General features: G+C 35.5%; 2 protein-coding genes across 2 annotated transcripts in view; both read right to left on the bottom strand.

Annotated features, from left to right (window-relative positions):
* The window catches only part of LOC138327964 (heat shock 70 kDa protein 12B-like), a 238,390-nt gene that overhangs the window by 103,299 nt on the left and 113,004 nt on the right, over window positions 1-22,087 (bottom strand). The gene's annotated exons all lie outside the window — the stretch shown is intronic.
* Window positions 5,488-13,913, bottom strand: LOC138327104 (E3 ubiquitin-protein ligase rnf213-alpha-like). The gene is made up of 6 exons (XM_069273088.1): window positions 13,421-13,913; window positions 11,199-11,349; window positions 10,422-10,639; window positions 7,914-8,066; window positions 6,322-6,501; window positions 5,488-5,976 (listed from the first exon to the last, which is right to left on the bottom strand). Exons 1-6 carry the CDS (start codon window positions 13,619-13,621, stop codon window positions 5,488-5,490), a joined length of 1,392 nt encoding a protein of 463 aa, XP_069129189.1. The 5' UTR covers window positions 13,622-13,913.

Here is a 22,087-nt window from a genome sequence, read left to right as displayed (position 1 = left end):
CTGATTGGCTGGCATAATTTATGATTTCAAAAGTACAAAATGTTTTTGACAGGTAATTATTCCTAGATAAACCATGATATGAATTTGGAAATTCATATGAGATTTAGGTTCAAAAATATCAAACTTTGATAATGAATAGGTTAAAACCATTAGAATTTCCGGATTTTTTAGTGCAAAATGCGCCTGATTTCAATAAAGCTACCCTGGTTGGAGTTTGAGCAGAAGGACCCAAACTTTTTTTTCTATTTAGTGTTATATGAGAACCTAGACTCTTTAATTATAGAACACAACAGCTAACTAATATTCTTTGTTTTAATAATACAGTACAAAAACTTTAACAAAGTTTAACACTGTGGTCTATGTATAATCATTTAGTTGGTTGGGCTCTCTACTAGAGAAATAATGGATTATGACGAAGTGAGAAGCGAGACTAAACACCAAACCTGTCTCGGTTAAGCTCATGATGGACCAGGAAATTTTAATTCATCTATGAGTACTCCACAAGGGGACTGCAGCTACAGGTGATAAGATCGACCTCTGAGATGGCCCCCACCCCCCCCACCCCCCCCCCCCCCCGAAGGAAACAGGGACAGAGAAAGCAATCTGACATGATGGGATATAATTATCTTGGATAGTTTAATTTTTGGCTAACCATGGGATCGGTAAGATAAAGGGACTAGTTGGATGAGTGCCAGAACTCAAATTGCATTGTCATTATCTAGAACTTCAAGAGTAGCATGTCATGTGTCAAACGTGGCCGGCACCTCTGAGCAGTGTGGGAAAATGAACAAAATTTGTTAATTAACTATAAGACCCCAAGTGACCATTCCGAATTTCACCAGTATGAACAAGACCTTCAACTGTGACGTTTGTGAGAAGAAGTTAACCACCAAACAAGGATTAAGGCGACATATAGAGACACACTTATCTTTGGGAACTATCGGAATTCTAGGCTGGACCACTTGTAAAAAACGTTTCCAATTCCAACGAAAAACTGAAAAAAGCATTTAGGATCCAGGTGGGGGGCTACATAAAAAATCAGATATGTCTTCAAGGGAGCAGCAACTCCAGTGAGGGATGAAAGGGAAACAGATTTCATCGACACACGTTGGTTGATGATGTAACATCTATACAGCCAGTTTCCCAAGCAAATGATTTCACGTGTGGGTATCTTGCATGATCCCCGAGGCAGACCGGAACCAACCAACTTACAATCTTTTCACAAGTTGCAATGCACACGAATGTGTAATAGACGGAGTTCTAAAAAGTATTGATGCAAAAAATTGAAAATCTTCTGCAGCTACACACAGCACAAATAGTATGTCAAAAGTCTTGGACTCAACTAGCAGCAATGGAAACCAGATCAAGAGAGGTCACTATCGTAAACCTCGCGGAGACTATACAAGGTGATCTTCAGAATAAGCATTAATTGCCCATCCAGGGTTTAAGGGGAATAGAGGCCAGCAATTCACCACAGCTTTATTTCGTTCAATCTGGGGACTCATCCAGCAAGACAGCAGATCAGAGTTACAGAGCGTGTTGCCCCAACAGAGCTAATGTAGGTGAAATAAGTTCTTGCAAATACGGTAAAAGAGAAAAAATAGAATAATGTGTGGCGTGGCCAGTTTATTGCATAATTAATGTTCCTAGTTCGTTTTGGGATATGAGTCAGTGCTGAAAGTGTATGTCTACATTCCGGTATTAGTTGTGTTATATGTGATATTAAGTTTATTGGTAAATAATGATCGTGATATATCGATAAAAAAGTGCATTTTTAATTGTTGGATGATTCTGAAGGATCATAAAGATCCGACGGATTGGTGACATGTGTAGAGCAAAAGTTCATATTCGCAAAAATTCTCATTATGAGTGTTAAATTTAAGAATAAAGTTCTGTTCATGGATATAAGTGTAAACCTGAAGTTCATGTATAATGTATATAATGTGCAGTTAGAGTGAAAAGGCCTGGGGCATGAGAGTTTGTGTGTTTCATTCATTCTGGATTTAAAGTTTACGGTTGGGATTTACGTTTTACGCATTGGGATTTATAGCTACGACTGGGAAGTCAACGGTTGTATAATTGAAATTTACCTTTACCATTGGGATTTACGGTGGTTAGATTGTGTTGTGGCTAATAAATGAAAGTTATACCTGATGATCAACCATAAAGTTATGTAAATGTGGTGAAAGTGATATAAAAAAAGTGTTAGTCAAAAATCACCTGTCAAGGTTAATGTTACGGTATTGATTCCAATTCGAAGGAGTAGCAATAGTATTGTTACCGCTGGGATTTAAGATATATGAAAGGAATTTAAATCAAAATCAAGAGATGCCCAAAGGATTAATCGGGGTGTTACACAGTATCGCCAACGACATGTGGAGGTATAATACGTTCCCATACAAGGTCCGAAGAAGAGTTCTGTGTGGTCAGGCGAAAACTGTTTCATCTTTCGAAATGTCATCAAAATGTCAAAAAAGGTCAACAAATCGGATGAAATTTCCAGTGTCCAAAAAAAGAGAGTACAATGAGTCATTCATACCTGGACGCGTATCCGTGATTCCTGTGAACGGTGAACAGAAACTTTAACTAGAAGAAACGATCTGAATGTCTAAAAGACTCTTTGCGCGATCATATAAGTGACTGACATTTTGTGTCTTATTATAGTATTTGAAATCTGACTGTAGTGTGTTTCTAAATTTTATAGTTAACAGACTAATTCTAACCAGTGATTAAGTGATAATGGAACATTTTTTGAAGACGGACAATCAAATGATTCTAATGGATTATTGAATTTCGATTGGAATTATCAGCTTTTAATTGTGAACATCCGTATGCTAGATGATGTAGTTTTATTTAGTTTGTCGATTAGATATAAACTCACAGGAGCTCGTATTGCAGGCAGGGGATAGTGTAGAATTCTTAATTAATAATCATTAGTGTGTAGTAATTAGCATATATTCTGTAGAACTATATTCCTAGTGTAGAATCCCTAGTTAATAATCATTAGTGTTCAATAAGAGAGGGAATGGGTGTTAGGGGACAGATACAATTAGGTACGCGGCAGATAAAGGTTGCTGGGTTAGCAGTGCTCTCTGGGGCTAGGAGTGATTAATGAGTTTTGGGTCTGAAACCCAAACTGTATCTAAGTACCCCGAGCTCTCTGTATCTAAATGTCCCCCTCCCCCCTGGTCAAGTAGAGATTTATGGGATTTAGGTCCACTCTCTGAGATACGGGCATTCGGTATCTAAAATGTCCCCCTCCCTACTTAGATACAAAATTTTAGGTCAAGTTTAAGTCTAGTTTAGATACAGTTCTGGGTATAGGGGTATATAAGGAGCAAATAGGATAGTTCGGGGAGGTTTTTGGTCGTTAGTTTTGAGTTGGGTGTTTCCGTGGTTGGTAGTTTTTAGTTGGTAGTTTTTAGCGAGGCGGATAGTTTGGAGTTGGAGAGTTTAGAGTTTGGAGAGGAGTTACTGTTTTAGGACTTAAGGATACAGCTATATTTGATGTGAATTGTGACTAATGTTTATATTGTTAATAAACGTTGTATACATAAATCTTCTACGAATTGTTGTATAACCTGCTCCCTGCGGGAAACGCTACAAGATAAATTGTGATTCTACACATATTTATTGTGTGAACATATAACAAATAACATGAATATAATGGCGGTTAGTTTTTTCTATTGTAAGAAATAAATTTTCTCCAATACTTCACAGCCATATTTCTCGGTTCCTAGGAAAAATGCAACGCTTGAAACAATTCGACTTGACGCTTAATTATGTCCCACCCCCACCCCCCCCCCCCCCCCCCCCCCCCCCCCTTTCTTTTTCTGTAATGTTATGACGGCGTGATGAAAAATTCTACATTTGCATTCCCTTTTCATTTTTTACAATATATAAACTAATAAAGTGAAAGTATAATGGGGGCTATTGATTAGACACCTAAAACGTGGCCATTAGGGGTGTCACGGGGGAGATGGACAGGTCCGGTAACGGGATAACCGTCAAATTGCGGTCTTCCATATGCTTGCGGATTAAATCATTGTTGATATATGGATGGTCAAGGACAGAACTTATACCAATGTTATATTTGCAGGCGGCGAATCTAATACCGTGGTATTGACGTTAATAATGTAAAATTAGAATGTATTAAACTGCATGCCTATGTAAGATATGTAACAAGCTGAAATTCACATCCTCTTTGTATTAAATTAGCCGTTGGTGTTCCTTGAACATGCTACATGGATGTACACATTGCTATAATTTATCAAGTGAGGGCAAGTGATGAATTTCGGCGCACTTTTTATAATTATAATCTTCAATTTTTGACAAAAAGTACACATTCATACATTGTACTTCTTGGAAGATGTTTCATGAATATTCAATAGAAAATAGTATATCTGCGTTTAGATAATGTAATTAGACAAATATTAAATTCTAAAATTGTGAGAGAAAAAGCATCATTATTGTTGATTTCGTCATTGACACGGTTGAAAATTATCCAAAAAACGAACACGATTCAAACTTTGTTATTAGGAACACTATATAACATCTAGTTCATTAAAACAACTCACCCTTTTCCACAAGATCGAGCAGAATCTTTCCTAGTCCCCCGAAAAACTTAGGCCCTTTGAATTTGAATTTGATTCCTTTTTTGAGAATTCTTTTACACGAAGGCCTTCCACACAAACATCAAATACTTGAACCATTTGCGCCATACTATTAGATCTTCATGTTAAAAGGGAATAATAGCAATGATATGAAGGATACTTATTAACACAATAAAGCAACTTATAGACTTTCAGCAATACATGCTACTGTGGTCATGTAATCTCCAGTGCGTGTTTTCCTCTTGCAGTAATAGTAACTGACACTAAGAATCTGACTACACTTCTACACCCGTGACAAAACTTATAACTTTATAATTGATTTTGCTTACCTCTCCAAGTCAAGTCAGTTCTCCATTTGCTTGTTTCAAACAAATGTAGTAAGGATTTGGAGCACTCTATCTTTAGTTGTTTGGTACCCTACAGAGTATAAATCCATAATTAAATTTCATCACTCCCAGATATTCATATCTGGGGTATTACTGAGTATTAAATGCTTTCTAACTGACTCAAACAAAATCTTTAACATAACAAGATAATAAAACAATTGTTTTAACATCTTTCAAATCTATTTCGATGCGGATAGTTCAGCTTAAAATAGGATACTGTGGCATTTCTAAGATCATTGGCATCAGGCCATTGTTATTTCACAGTGAAGCTTCATTTCCATCTAGACATGCGAAATAGGCCCATGCTCATTCGATAAATTCGACTGATGCAATTTGTTCTGGGCAATGCCCGGCATCATTCCTATCAAAAACTTAGTTTCGCGATATGTCGATTTTTTTAATATAAAATTTCAATATAATTGTACAGAGTCCATCTTGTATGACAAATTCATAGGTGATATTACGAGATTAATTCATGCAAAATAATATCAAAGAGCTGGTTTACATTTAGCATTACCGTTTCCTGGAATTTCGTAGTTAGACATGCGTCCTATAGCATCTTTCATCTGTTCTGTTGTGCATCCAGGTAAAACAAGTGCAAGCAATGATCGAAGTAGCCTTTCTTGTTTCTTGCTACTTGAAGCACTTATCTTTCTCTGAATCAATATTAACTGCGTGGTCGTGAAGTGGTTCAGAAAAAAGAATTTTTTTCTTGCTTTTTTAATCTGACTCTCCCATTCCTCTAGACACTTTTCGAAAAGCATTGCTTGAGCTTTTATGTTTTCGGTAATGTCGGATGTTTCCTGCTCTTGTCTGACTACTGTTAAGACAACTTTTCCACCAAGAGAAATTTGACATGTGTCCGAAAATTTACCGTAACCTCCGCTTATAACCACTTTCATTTGGCTAAACAGAATGCAGCCAAGCTTATTGAGGTGTATGTAGACTAAGCCAAGCCTCCTTAAACTGTCGAATATCTGAAAAGTTTTAATAGAATCCAACAAATATAATAATAACATCGATTCTGTAAACGTTATTGACATCGCGTTAATTCTAACTTATTTCAAGGTTTGTTCAAATGTATTCAAATAATAATTTGATTTAAACAAACTTTGAAATAAATTATCTACGATACGTGCATTGATATTACATTTTTTTTCTGTAAAAACATTTTAAGTTGTTTTATCTTTGTGACATTTATGTTCCCGTAAAGGCATATGCCGTATATAAAAGCTCTTGCAAAATATAATTTGCATTACCAGATACGTCCATTCCATAGTAATAAAATAATTTTGAGCTCTTATTTTCTTTCATTTCTTTACCATTGTGAACTTGTCGATGATATCTTCTTTTGTCATCGCGTCCTTTGCGTTGGGATTTTTCAAATCTTCGGAACTTCCCGCTAGCATTAATCTGTTTTGAATGTCTTCTAGGGTTTCATATGGAAACTTCACAACCTCACCTCTTCGTTCAACTTCCATTTTAATAATTTGGGGAAGAACCTTTCCGAACGGAAAAAATGTAGTAGAAATTTGAAGGTTGGTCATTGATTTATTCACGACATGGTGATTTCGATGTTTGTTTGCCTAAATGCTAAATAACTTTTAGTAATAGATGTATACATGTATAAGAATGAGAAATGAAAAATGTCACAAATGCGTTCAAAGTTACTGACAACCTAATTATTATGGAATTATGTTTTAATATAAATTGTGATCTACTGTAACATAAAACATTGAACCTTTTTAACTGGAATGCATTAAAATCAAAACTGTTCACCAAATGGTTATCTAAAAAAAACATTTGAAAGTTTGTACAACAAAATGCTCACATATATTTTACATTTTACAGTAAATGTGTCCAGCTTTAATCGATCATCGCTAATGTTCCTTTTTTGTATGTCGAGATTTACTTTATACATCTCGACAATTACGAATTCTAAATACTAATTAATAAAAGCGATTAATAATTTAGATTTTTCCTTTGAAAACAGAAGTCAAGCGTTATGACCTTATATATTAAAAAGCGTGTACTTTATCCCAAAAACAAAATTTAAAAGTACCCACAAACAATTTATTAAAGGCCCACTACCTTTCCGCAGCAAAACATAAAGGTTTCTTAAAAAACATGAATAACATCAGAAAATATATACCGATGGCCTAAGATGAGGTAACAACACCAAACATATGCAAGATTTCCTGCGTAATATATGATAACAGTGGAGAGTCATTTCGCCGTTTTGCCGTCTGGCGCAGAGATAGTCAACTACCGCGCGGCATTTAGGACGACGGCGGGAAACATAAAACGACCCGCGTTATGAAAATTAACATTTTATTTATTTTAATCAAATTGTTTAGAAGGTGATGATACGTGTAGTATTATCGGCAAGATAATAACTTTTGCGACTCTACAAAATTATCGATCTCGTTTTTCATTCCCATTTTAAAAATTAAAAGCCGTTTCGGAAAGGTAGTGGGCCTTTAAAGGTTAAAGTCGGTAAACTGTTTGCCATCTTACGAACGGAGAAAGTCGAAGATATCACACATGGACAGGAGTAGCTAATAAAAAACACACGCTTTTGCTATAAAGTCTCCTTTTCTTGTGTCTAAATGGTGAAATAAACCTATATAATTGTTTTCAAAGGTACACACAGTGGGCTCATTAGGGATACTTTATGAAATAACGGGATATTCAGTTTTAAGTGTAGAACTATAAATATTGTTGCGCCATGACATATACTGAACATATACATTGAAAGCATGGTTTATGCTAAAGATATCTAAATTATATTTCGGGGGTTTTCAATTTCATGATTGAGAGAAAGTATTAGTTTCTGGAAACATAATAAATTGTATAACTTTGCGCATCTGTTTTCAACAAAATTATTAGTCGTTTTAAGTAAAACGAACATTACCATTTCTGTAACTCCATCGACGTTTTCACTACCAACATGACATGTCCCGTACTTGATAATCTGTTTAGCTTGTGCCAAAGACTTTTTGTCTGATGCTTCATGTTGTTGCCCATGAATGCTCTTTAGTTTCTGTAAATCTCTCAGTGTTTCTTTCTGTTGATAAACAAGCAAAGAAATAATTAATTATTAAAAATACAAGAAGTGTAGTTAGTAAAATAACCAATTATCTTTCAATATTTACAAAAAAAACATAATTATATACTAAATATGTTCGTTTTTGTTCTGTAATAACAAAGAATATTTACTAAATTAAGCAATAAGATAAAACGCATAAATGTAAATCATAACTAGCACTTTAATTGAATCTAGAACTGTAAGCCATTGATCATATACCCGCCTCCGCTACCACGCATTTGACTCCATGGTGTATGATATGTTGAAAATAGGACATTTATTCAATAAATATCACCCTTAAAACCAAACGACAGGTTCACTGATGAATTTCTATTTCGTATCAATTAAAAACAAATCATTTTTGATAGTATGGATGCTTTAAGGGTTGTATTGTCATCCTTTTAAACACCATTATAGCAATATTCATATATATCAAACAATATGGAGATGACACGAAGAAGGCAAAGACTGATTTTCTGCAGGTTGCATGTTTTTTTTTTCAAAAGCAAAACATCCCCAATTATGTGGATCAGAAGCCTCTGTTGTGTTTAAATAATAATGGATATTCATATCATGTTGTAAAAATGCTTTTATCTAAAGATTATGTAGAATTTTTCAAAAACATATGAATCTTGATTCGGTTACCATGGCAACCTGTTCTTTAATTAACAAATTATTTCATTGAGGGATCTTATTTTTTACATAAAATACTTACTATTGATGTGTACTGATTGTCTACAACAAAACGTTTTACAGACAGACGCGTTGATTCCATTTTATGCTAGGTTTACACTATGTTCCCGGCGGCCACGGCAGCCCCGTTTCAGACCACCGTGGACAAAACGTGATGACCGCGAGACAACGTGATACAGCGCAGAAGGACGTGATAGACAAACGTAAGCGGTCGTGATTACTTTATATTCGCGTGGACCAGGATGCCGTGCAGATTTTTAAACTGTCAAAAAATTTGCCACGGCAGTCACGGTACAGATGATGAACGCCACAGGACGTAATAAAACGAGATTGACGTAACAAAACGTAACAAACTTGTCTAAACAATTAATTACGTCTGGCAGGTTTATTTCATATTCTTAATTACCCCTAAGCAACTCTAACACTACAAGTGTACACAATAGCCCTAATTACTGCGAATGTGTGAACATTTCTCATCTGCCAGCGTTTAATCTCTTCAACTCTACTTCCCACAAAATACCGGATAGATCTACCTTCATGAAAATGTTTTAATGGTATATCATTAACTCATTAATATATAATATCACATAAATAAATGAAACCTAAATGTGACCCTTGTCACACTTGCGTACGAGGCCGTAACAAAACTTCCAGACGGTCAGTGGTGGAACGGGCAGCAAGCACGTTCCCCGGAATCTCACGGTGATTTCAAGTTTTGTGACGTTCTATTGAGTTTTGTCCACGTTTTATCGCGGTTGATGCAGATTGGCTGCACGTTTTGTGCCGTTTTGTCCAGGTTTGTCAAGGTTTTGACGACAAGCCAAGGTGGAAGATAACTGTTTCAATGCGTTCTGTCAAGACACATCACGGCCTGTAGCGGTTGAAAGCCCGACGTGATACGGCGTGTTGCGTCTTATTACGGTCTTACGTTGCAAGCAATATATGATGGAGTATCATTGCCTGGCCTGGTACATATTTGCTATTTCATGGAATTATTTGTATTATTAAATAGAAATAGTCATTATCAAAAACATTTAAAGCATCAAAGTATACCAAAGCTATTATTGCAAAAGGCAAATTAAGTGAGAACCATAACAGAAAAAAAAATATTTGTGTAGAAACACTTGGATATAATAATTATAATTTTGTAATCAAAACGTGTTTGAAATGACATTTTCGGCAATAAATATTGTTTCATTTGCTCAAAAAAGCCCGGCATCAGACTTTCATCCCTAGTACGCCTTGGCGGACCGTGAAAAACGTATCTGAGCTTGATCATAACGTCTAAAACGTAGCAGACCTCATCAGATCGTAACAGGCCTAGAGAGAACGTAGTGGTATCCTTGATAGACCGTGCTAAAGCCGTAGTGTACCTGTAACCTCCGGGAAGAGCACTTTCCCCTATATCCACGGTCCACCACGTAATCCGTAAAAAACCGTGGCAATACTTCACAAGACCTAGCTGAACTTGAATACAGAGACAAAAATAGCCAAAATTCCACGGCACACCACGTTCCGGGCAAACGGGGCTACCGTGGTCGCCGGGAACATAGTGTAAACCTAGCATTACCACTCCTCAATTACTTTTATGAGAAATGTAGAAATATATACTTGCAGAAGAATGGTTGATACATTTCTTACCAGTTTTATGTGTAATCTTTGGTCATTTTTTAATGCCATGTTCACGTCTTTAAGTCTGGAGACAAAATCTCGTAAAGTACAGTCCTTTGGCATAAAGATAAGTCGGGAGTATCCCAGCGCTACGGAATGGAAACATCGAACCACTGCAATGTCAAGATCGCTTTCCCCAACTGCCATCAGCGCCAGATCAACAAACGTCTTGATGTCATTTTGTCCACCTTTTAAATAGCAGATAAAAGCAATGCATTTTGATCAAGCAAGTATGAGGATAAATATACAATAAAAATGTTGACGTATATGTATAACAGTATTTAGTGTTTGACATTTCTTAAACGGTAAACATTATATGTGTAGGCTTAGAAATAACTTAAAATGCAACTTTCAGCATTTCCAAATTAGGTCAAAGCTCACAATCTGATACATTGTGACGAAAAACACGACGTGTATGGATGCGTCTGAAAGTGATGTCACTTAGCTTTTATCATGATGTACTGAATATGGGCATATCACCTTACGTTCTTCCTGATTCCCCTCGTTTTACGCGTCAAAGTAAAATGTATATATTGTTTTCGATGTTGATATCTTTATTTAACCCATGTTGAGTTTTAAATAACCATAGTATCACACGAGTTGCATGCCGAATGGACACAGAGGTGTCCATAGAAGTTAATAATGTGGTTATCGAAACTTCACAAGTAATAATTTCGTGGTTGTGTCAAATAACCATTTTTATAACTGTCCTTACCAACCCGAAGAACATATTTCACAATGACTTACCCTTCATATTTACTAAGATCCACACCACAACGTCACGACTTTCTATGAAGCTTTCCATACAATCTACCATTTCGTAGGAAAATGATGCCAATGTTTCACTCAATTCCACTGTTTGTCTATTGACCTCACATAAAGCGATTCCTCCCTTTTCCTAATTAATTAGAAAGGAAACATACCATGAGATATTTGTGAAAGACTCCTTTACATCATGACTTAATGTTAGCAAATATATGTTTTTCGTTTTGATTGGGAAAATGACTATGCGGTTACATGGTATATACCCGCACCATTCGAGTTGTAGTCTCATTTTCATCCGAACTAATTTGATTAATAAAGAAAACGATAAGTTTGTTTGTTTGTTTGATTAATTAACGTCCTATTAACAGCTATGGTCATGTAAGGACGGCCTCCCATGTATGCGGTGTGTTGCGTGTATGTTGTGCGAGGTGCGTGTTTAGGGAGACTGCGGTATATTCATGTTGTGTCTTCTTGTATAGTGGAACTATTGCCCTTTAAAAATCCCATTTAAAGTTATATGTGCCGTAACAGGGCAAAACTTTTGGTATGTTATTTTTTCTCCATTCATCGATTGAAAACCATAAGCAGTAAAAAATCATTCAAATGGCTTCATATGCCTACTAAACGTTAGTTATAACACAAGAATTATGAACTATAAATTGTTGTTTTTCATGCCTTATGTGCGTTTTGATAGATACATTCCTACAGAAATCACCTAATGATTGCTAAAACCACTGTCAACATTTGAAAAGAAATTGTATACCACAGTTTGGCTTCATAGTTTGACCATCGGTACCCGTTTCACTTCAGTATAAATGTAAGTACAAATGTATAATGATTTGACATTTTCAGCTCATATTTGCACCTTTTAAAAAGCTTACAGTAAGTGTTGCAAATAGCACAAGTCTCCTGCCGTCAATTACACTTTTCAAATCTATGGCCAGTTATTATTGCTTAGATATGCTATCAATGTATGAAGTTTGATCAAATTCTGTCTTGAATTATCGTTAGGAAACGAAAATTTGTGATACAAACTATTTTTAGTAACAGTGAACTTTTGACCCCAAATTCAATTCCAAGCTATGTTTTCACCAATGTTACCATTGTTTCAAGTTTAAACAAAATATGTTGATATGTTTTGAAGTTATTGTCTGGAAACTAATATTTTGTGAAACAATCTATTTTTGGTAATAGTGACCTTTGAAATAGACCTTTTTGACCCTAAATTCAATCCCAAACTGTATTTTCTTATATGCTACCATTGTGAAAAGTTTGTTCAAAATCCTTTGATATTTTCTCAAGTTGTCGTATGGAAACTAATATTCTGTGAAACAATCTATTTTGAGTAGCGGTGAACCTTATAGTTAACCTTCTGACTCCAAATTCAATCCCAAACTGTATTTTCTCATATGCTATTGTGTGAAGCTTGATTGAAACCCGTTGGTTTTTCTCAAAATATCGTCTGGAAACGAAAAACTATTTTCTATTAACGAAAAACTATTTTTATTAACGGTGACCTTTGTTGTTGAACTTTTGACTCCAAATCCAATTCCATACAGTATTTGCTCATATGCTACCATTGTCTCCAGTGTGATCAAAATACGTTGATGTTTTATAAGTTATTGTCTGGAAACGATATATCTAAACAATCAATTTTAGTAACAGTGACCTTTTTATTGACCTTTTGACCCCGAATTCAATTTCAAGCTGTATTTTCCCATATGCTACATGTACCATTGTGTGGAGATTGATCAAAATCCGTTGATGTTTTCTAAAGTTATCGTCTCGATACAAAACCCGGACAGACAGACAGACATATAGACGGGAAAAACCACTATAGTCCCCTTCGGTTTCACCAAATGCATTGAAAGTACATATAATATATAGAAGGAATAATGAAAGTAAAAGTCATTATCAAAATGACATATATACTGTTACCATTGACTGTATTAAATTAACACTTATTCATCAACATTTTATGCCGATGCATAGCGAGCATTTTCATTTGCTTACAAATATCTAATAAGCCCATAAAGGACAAAAATGATGATGGCGTTTGTCTTGTCGTTTCTGATAAGCTCATATAACAGCTAGTGATCTCATAGTTTTCAGTGTCAAATTGAAATTGCTAAGATCCTATTAGCATTTATTTGTTCATAATATGATAATGATTACCTCGGAAAACCAAACATTTTATGTCTTACCACTTTCATAATGTCGGCTATCTTTGAAAAATTTCCTGTAAGGCGGTATGTGTCTTTGATCTTCATAATTGTTTCAAAAATTCTGACACTCTGTTGAATGTCAAATACGTCATTACAAGCTGCAAGGACTCTTTCCGTGACTTCGGAGAGGCGGAGTTTTGTATGTTCATTGTCTAAAATAGCCAGTTCTTTTCTTAGCATATCGGTGAGTTCCTTCTTGTCTCGCAGTTGTATGCCAGTTGCTGCTGTAATCTCCTCCAATGTGATGTTGAGATCTTTAATGTGACGTCCAAATGCAGACCAGTCTTCAAAAGATGGTTTCCATACATAGTGAATAAGATCTGTTAAAGAGATAACGGAAGATTCTCTCCTTTCTCCAGACTCCACCAGTTTTTTACCATTGGTAAAATGGGATCGTTTCGCAGTCCATATTCTTCTAAAGCTCACACACTCTACCAATACAGCGAGAAATTTTTTCAAGTTCTTCCAAATGTATAACTAGAATCGTTGACAAAGCATCTCCCGCGTTTCTTTTATACAACGCACTGTCTTTGAGTCATTTTTTGATTATTGCTATGTAGTCTTTAATCACGGACTGCCTCTTCTGAATGAATATGGAATGAATGATTATGGAATATAATTTAATTATTGAAACTAGCATTTTTCATTGGCTTCAAATTCATTTCATAACGTAACGGAGTTATGATTTCCTTGACAAAAAGAGTCTTCCAAATATTTGTAATTGCGAGGGTATAAATTGAATGCCAAGGGATGTACTTGCGAATGAATAGATTTCTTGTGATGGTGATATAACCAGAAAATCCGGATGAACGCTGAATAAACTGGAATTTAACACCTCGAGTTTTGTGTCATAGCTCCAATAATCAATCATTAAGACTTTCATAGACTTTCTGATTGGCCTTTTCATTTTCATCCAAAAATGGCGCAGAAAACCCAAAGTTATCGTGACATTAAACTGAGTCATCGACGTTGCATATTGATTTGAAGAATCGAAAATTTAAACCTATTCAATTTCATCAAGTGGTGTGAAAAATAATTCTAAGAAGGGAATAATTCATGTACCACGTGATACCCGATAACGTTTCTGCGGGACTATTGTTTCTAATGTTGATGGAATGAATTTTATGCATGATACCCCGCCTTAACATGATTTCAGCGGAAAGATTACACAGAGCTGCTACATTCCATCACAACTGAAGATAATAGTACCGCATTAACGCTATCGGATGTCACGTTGTACACGAATTATTCCAATACGGGGGTTTCGAGATCCCCAAGTGACATGGATAATGGATTCCCTTATGACAACAGATTTTTTATGGGTAATACATACCAATCTCTTCCCCATTACTTTCAATGAATTGCGACAAACGCTGACATGTGATCTTCAATTCTGCAACAGTTTCACAACTGGTTTTAATGGTTTTGCTCATGCTAGAATAACTGTATCGTAGAGCTCTGGCGAACATCCCAAATGATCGTTGGTTGTCACGGACAAAATGCAAGTCTCTGACAGTGATATCGCCGGTGTTTATTCCTTCTATAAGTGTAGTAAACGCTATCTTTACATCTTTCAAGAACCATTCAGCCTCTTCTGATAAGCAAAGTTTCTTGCCTTTCGCTGTAAAACATATGTTATGATACATACATGTACACAGATGACAGCAGTATCAGAATAAGTGTTTTTTTATCATAAACTATAGTTATGAAATGGTAGAAATGTGATACATATTATGATTTAATGTTCATTTTTTTCAGTATTAAATCGAGACAAGGAGGTTAATAAACTCTATACTACATGTATATGACCAGGTATTTGAAACGTCTTACACATATATGTTCTTGATATGCTATCCGGTTATTTTTCCGATTAAAGTGACATTGTGCACACCGTACTAGTCACCGAAACGTCGTACTAAATCAGGAACATAAAAATTACAATTTCCAACATATGGAAAATATTTAGAAATAGTAAAGAATTATAAGTATTTTAACATAATTACATTATAAATTATATATGTAGTTTATGAATTCATAGGCCGTGGGCTAGGAGGGTCCCACATATGCACCCGCCCCCTCAAACCTCCGAACCAATATTTTTCTGAATCCTTATGACCCACTGATCACAAATCAAAATGTTAATATTGCATAGTCGGGAAGACCTTCCTGTTATGACGTCATCAAAATGGCCGTCATCTCGAATTTCACTAAAAATTAAAAAAACCAAAAAGTCATAACATTATCAAAATGACCACAATAGAATAACAAATAAATGTCAGGACCAAATAATCCAATATATGTAGTGATTTAAACGCAGGAAATGAAAAATAGGATTTACAGCTCAAAAATGGTGATTTTTCAGCAACTTTTTCATATTTGGCTTGACGCAGCAAAATTGTTTCCCAACAACAAATTATTATTCGTAATCAGTTATTTGACCTCTTATCAATCGGTTAAAACAAAAACAACATTGACTTACCTCCCTTGAGTTCCGATGAGTTGTGACGTCATCTTAGACAATCAACCACCGGAAGCTGGTGTGCCGATCGCGGAACTGTCAACATGCCTGTGGATTTTAGCCACAGGTCTTAGTACTTACGGAAATACACACGGAGAAAAATATGTTATGTTTCGACTTATTGGGTAGCGTGATTTATCCCCTAAATAATGACACATATTTGACGTCATAACCTGTAAAATGACGTCACTATATGATGATGTCATTAATGTCGAGTACAATATATCATGTGGAGTATCATGTGAGGGGTTAAACATAAGGTAATTTTTCACGAATGAATACGTACACTGTATTACTATGCTATTCACTCCACCCTGTAGTAATACGACTGTGCATGTAATGTAATTTATATTTTACACATAAAATTAACCGGGGAGTTTTGATATACATATTGGTAATTTTATGTGTAAAATAAGATCGTAGTGAAAATGGACAATTATTGTGGCCCACCTCTTTAGATCTACGTTTTGATGAAAAAGAGTCATGCTTTACAATCATACGCAATTAAAAGAAAAAAAGGTCCTCTTGCACAGTTTTTCATACTTCATTTTAGGGATTCTACCTACATGTATTTCAAAAATTGTGTATAAGTCTTAGCAAGACAATTAATTCATTATTACACTTCTTTGTACTTTGAGTTACAATGTGCCGATAGTGTGAAGCCGGTATGTTCAGATCGAGCAGGGTTGCGTAATGATATAACGACATTCACAATATTATCATTATCTAAATGCAGGTAACGCTTTAAAATCATCAAAATACATCGTAAAACTCATCACAGCTATTGTAAATAGTAATATTTTTTCCTTCTCGCGGAGACCTTCGGACCCTCAAACACCAAAATATCGCGCCTTCGCCGCTCGCAAAATCATCAAAATACATCGTGAAACTCATATCTCAGCCATTCTAAATCGCAATATTTTTCCCGGGGGTCTCCCCCGAACCCTCAAAACACCACAATGCTCGCCGATGTGGCCAATTTGCGTACTCATTAAATTCCTGTTATATTCTACATAGTACACTTTTACCGATTTTTTTATCTAGATCGTCTCATAATATTCAATAGGCTATCTAGTGTGTCCATATTGATATAAACTAACTAATTTTCAAATCCCTGTGGAATGTTCGCATACTTTTAAAATTAACTTAAGGTCGACAGTTTTGTTATTTCCAAAACTGCGCACGATTAAATAATATAATGAAGCGGTTGTGTTTTATAAGAAATATGTTGGTTCATGGCCCTGTGTTAGCTGAACTATTAAACATGCATATCTTGTCTACGAGTACATGTCATGCATATTTGGTCATTGTATCTAATATATTTTGTCCCGTCTTTTTTATCGGTCGTGCGTGTATTGTTACTACGGTACATGTTATTCTATTTTCGTACATGGAAAGCCCCGAGATTTTGTCGAATAAATCCGTAAAACTCATTACAGAGTTTTAAAAAATAAACAAGCCTAACCCTTTCTGTGCGGTGTTCGGAAGGATTAAGTACCAAATAGGAAATAGAGGTGCGTAGTACATACATAAGGCGGGATAGGGGCACGTTTGTCGCGGTATGATAGGGTTTTAGAAAGGGTATGAAGGGTGGCGGGGTCTACTTTTATAAATATGCATTATATAATGTACATGTAGCATGTAGTGTCATTGTTGGTTTGGTCCATTTTCTTGTAAACTTATATTTCTTCTTATTGATATCAACTTTAAAGTCTATGTTCAGAGAGTAATTTACAGACAAAAGTGAAGCGTGACCTCCTCGAACCTGAGTTGACACACACGTACACGATGTCAAATGACTTTTGACCTAAAGAACATATTAGTATGACGATTAGAATGAGTAAACGATCGTTTTTTTTTTATATCAGGGTATGTTATAGAATATACATTATATATACGGATACATTTCCACTTATCAATTTAGCAATTACACGTAGCGCGACTGTTTTAAATATCTATAATTCCCAATACCGCAACACTGCCCCATTAACCTTTCTCGGCTCATATCACAGCTGTTTGTCTCAGATGACGTCACGAATCTACGGCCACCTGGTGAAATCAGGAGCGATAAGCGATGCGATCGTTCTAGGCAAGGGTCGTTGTGGACTTCGTTTCAAGCACATTTTATTGAAATTACGTCAAATACAACCTGTATTTTTTGTAGGAAATTATAAAGTGACCATAATAAACAAATATCAATACAAAAATAGCAGATTTAAAATCTGTTTTTATCACCTTTAACAAAATTTGAATTTAATGTGGCTGAATATCTAAGTGGGACTTCAAAATAATCCATTTTCATGTTACAAATATTGTAGACTACTAGCCTCTGAATTATTACAGCAAAACGCCAACTAATAGCTATAGGGTATCAAATTAAAATTCCGTAAATACCATGACACTTTTCGAAACGTGTTGTGTCTATTAGAATGAGCACATCCATTGTTTATTTCCTGTGTATAACGTAAGAAAAAATAATATGGTTACTACTGTGTCACATATTTCTTTCACTAGTTCTTAATCATTTTCGTTGTGCGTGCTTTCTCACCAGAGTGTCGTCTTCGACCTCGATGATCTGATGTGACATTACATTACCGGGTTACCATCGTGGTTCTAACCTGTCAAACGTCCATGGTCAGAGTTAACATCAGAAATATCGGATTCAGGGATGTGGGAGCTCTTCCTGTTTCCAACCTAGTTTCACCTAGATTCACATATCGTATATGATGTTCCAGACTTCCCCGGCATGATGGAAAAGACATCAGATCAACATTCTGCGGATGGTTGAGTTGGTTCTCATTTATTTGTATGAAGCACAATTCATGTGAACCTCAGTGACCATAGGTGGCACAGGCGGATTCTTTGAGGTCATTAATGAGGTCTGCAGTGAAGTTTCATTCTTTGCCAAGTCTGGAAAGCACTGTAGAGAACTTTTTTACTGAAGAGTCTTTACACATAAACCAGATGTGACACAACCAGCACCTTCAAGGGAGTGGGAAAAATCAGACCAATGAAAAGCATTTAACATTTATGGCCTCATTACTGACCTCGATGATATCACCTGTGCCATTTATGGTTGCACGATTGTCCACAAGGTTGATGAATGGTGCTTTATACGAATTATGGAGCTATGTGCTAAGGAGAACCAATGTGGATCTGGTGTTATTTCCATTAGACCGCAGAAGTCTGAAACAGCATATACGTACGATATGTTAGAATCTGAAAGAGATCCCACATCCCTGAACCTGTTGTTCCTGATATGAACTCTGGCCATAGATAGGTCATAAAAGATGACAGGCTAGAACAACACTGGTAATGTAGTGTCATGTCAGCTCATCGACATCGAAGACGACGCTCTGACTTTCGACGAATTGAATACTGATATCTCGATAACTCTGATTCAGACTGCATGTACCATCTACCAGATTTGCCGAGTCTCTTCAGTGGATAGTGCAGTAAGACGAGAAAGCACGCACAATGAAAATGGTTATCACTGAGAACCAGTGAAAGACATATGTGATATTGTAGTAACCATATGACATTTTGCTTTTGCTATGCATAGGAAATAAACAATGAATCTGCTCAGTTTCAAAGACACAAACATTTTGGAAAATGTTAATGATATTAACGGAAACACAGGCTTAGCTTAGGTTACATTTGTTACGTTATCAGTAGGTGTGGTGCTGTAATAAATATTTTTGAGAGGCTGCTAATCTACAAAGGGTATAACAATAATTCTTTTTTGCATTTCTATATATTTTTGTTGTTGTTGTTGTTATTGTTGTTTTAACTGATTGATAGGAGTTTAAATAACTGATTACGAGTAATAATTTGTTGTTGACGTACATTTTTGCCTAAAAATTTGCTGAAAAATCACCATTTTTGAGCTTAAAATAAGATTTTTTTCATTTCCTGCGTATAAATCACTACAAATATTGGATTACTTGATCCTGATATATATTTGGTGTTCTATTGTGGTCATTTTGATACCTCATTTGTCTACTTCGGATAAAAAATGTCAATCTTGATGACGTCATAACCGGAAGTTCATCCCAACTTATGCAATGTTAACATTTTGATTTGTGATCAGTGGGTCATAAGAGTTCAGAAAAATATTGGTTCAGAGGTTCGGGGGGCGGGGGTGCATGTGGGACCCTCCTAGCCCATGGCCTATCTGTCTTACCTAACATTTTTAGCCCAGGTAGAAGGATATGCCATTCCAGAGCTGATCTGTACAGAATACATCCGGCGGCACGTCTGCGCTTATTTTCTAGAAATCTTGAATAAATCTTCGTAAAAGCTGATCCGCCTTTCCAAAACCCTTCAGTTTGCTGTAATTACATACGGATAATGCAGAACAATTAAATTGTCAGATTTAGGTTTGAATGCAAAGCACTTGTCAAGCAAATAAACAAAAATCATCGATGAAATATTGTATGCATGCCCCCTTGCCAAGTCCATGAAACTATTACAGTGATTTTGTTCTTGACATATTCCTAATGAAACCATATTCCAATTTATATTCTTGGAACTTAAAGTAAAAAAAAGAAAGCAAGTCACGTGATTTTCTAAAATATATGCAATTTTGTGTAGGTCAATAAAGAAGTAAACCGCCCTAATTAAGTTTTATAATAATATTGTAATTAACATTAAAATATTTACAGATATTTCTTTGCTTTGCATATGTGAGAATCATGAAAGTTAATCCATCGTTGTTATTTAGAATATTGGAAAAAAAAGTGATGAAACTAATCTACTTTAGTAACAGCGATCTATTTTGTTGACCTTTTGCCCCAAAACAATATACAGTGGACTCCCCGGTATTATGGACTCCGATATTCCGGAAAACTAAATTCCAAACAGAAATGGCAAGTATCGAATTACCGTAATGTTACATATTGACTAAAAACACATAATTTGTCAGCCCAAAAAAATGGAATTTTAAGCGTAAATGCGAAAAAATGTTAATTATGATTTATAAGCGCGGATAAAAAAGTTATATGTGCCATAAATGGGGAAAAATTTTACATGTTATTTTTTCTTCGGCAATCTGTCGAAAGCCATAAGGTTTATTGAATTAAACTGTTAAAACCATTCAAATGGACAGACAATCATGTGTTTGTCATATACACACGAGTTATACCATAGAACTGCCTAATGTATACTGTAATACTGTGAAAATGCTAAATGAAATTAGCAGGTACCACATAGAAAATTCACGGCACATCATAACTAAAGTATGTACTCATTAATCATGCATAGAGGACAGACAAAACGTTATTTTCATTTAAACTGGGAACTTTGTAAAACATGTAAAACTAAAGTAATGTGTTTAACTGGAAATATGGATAACCTTTGATTGAATGCTTCCTCCAATATCTTTCTTCGAGTATATTCTGAGTATAATTTCACGTCTACCTCATAGGGAGCTTTCCCATTCCAATCACAATAAAAGTTGAAAATGGTTATTTTCATTCCCAACTGAAAATAATACACCACAACTGTGTCCGAAAAACCACTGTATTAACTGTTGTTACCAGTTACCTGGTTGGTAGAAGATATATATTTAATGTAACATCTTATCTTACAGTTACGGTTGAGAAGTTTCGTTGTCATGTGTACGCGAAAAGACGATATTCCCATTTCGTCTGGGGATGAAATAAAAATTGAAAAGTAATTCACTTCACCTGAAATATAACCCACAAGTTTAATGCTGGTAGAAATAATCCCTTGAAACCTCGAACGTGTTTCCGGAAGTGGTATGATATCGCCAGAACTAGATATCTAACGACAAAAATATCTTACAAAGGAATACAAAGTTTTCGTTGTCAGCACGAACATAATGATATCAAAAGGATATTGTATTATGTCGGACAAGGAAATTGTTACCTCTCCGCTATTCTATGAACATGAACATAAAAAGTTTAACCAATACGAGACTGGGGAATATATCGCATTATTTACTTCTTTCAAAATGAAATTTATGATGATTCTGGTGTTCTTTTCGCTTGTCACGAAATAGGCTGCGCACAGCTCAATACACTATAGGTACATTGTTAAAAACAATTATCTGCAAACCAGGTGGTGGATCGAACAATGAACCTTTCGCACACGGTGCGACGTCACAA

Source organism: Argopecten irradians, chromosome 7 (genome assembly GCF_041381155.1).
Source record: "Argopecten irradians isolate NY chromosome 7, Ai_NY, whole genome shotgun sequence".
Lineage (NCBI taxonomy): Eukaryota > Metazoa > Mollusca > Bivalvia > Pectinida > Pectinidae > Argopecten > Argopecten irradians.
The sequence above is the reverse complement of the archived record's forward strand: the minus strand, read 5'-3'. Positions and strand labels throughout refer to the sequence as shown.

Coding starts and splice junctions, on each gene's coding strand:
- LOC138327104 (XM_069273088.1), bottom strand. CDS start 13,621: ATGCTAAGAAAAGAACTGGCTATTTTAGACAATGAACATACAAAACTC. Junction 11,350..13,420: donor TAGCCGACATTATGAAAGTG/GTAAGACATAAA, acceptor CTAATTAATTAG/GAAAAGGGAGGAATCGCTTT. Junction 8,067..10,421: donor AAAGATTACACATAAAACTG/GTAAGAAATGTA, acceptor GTTTATCAACAG/AAAGAAACACTGAGAGATTT.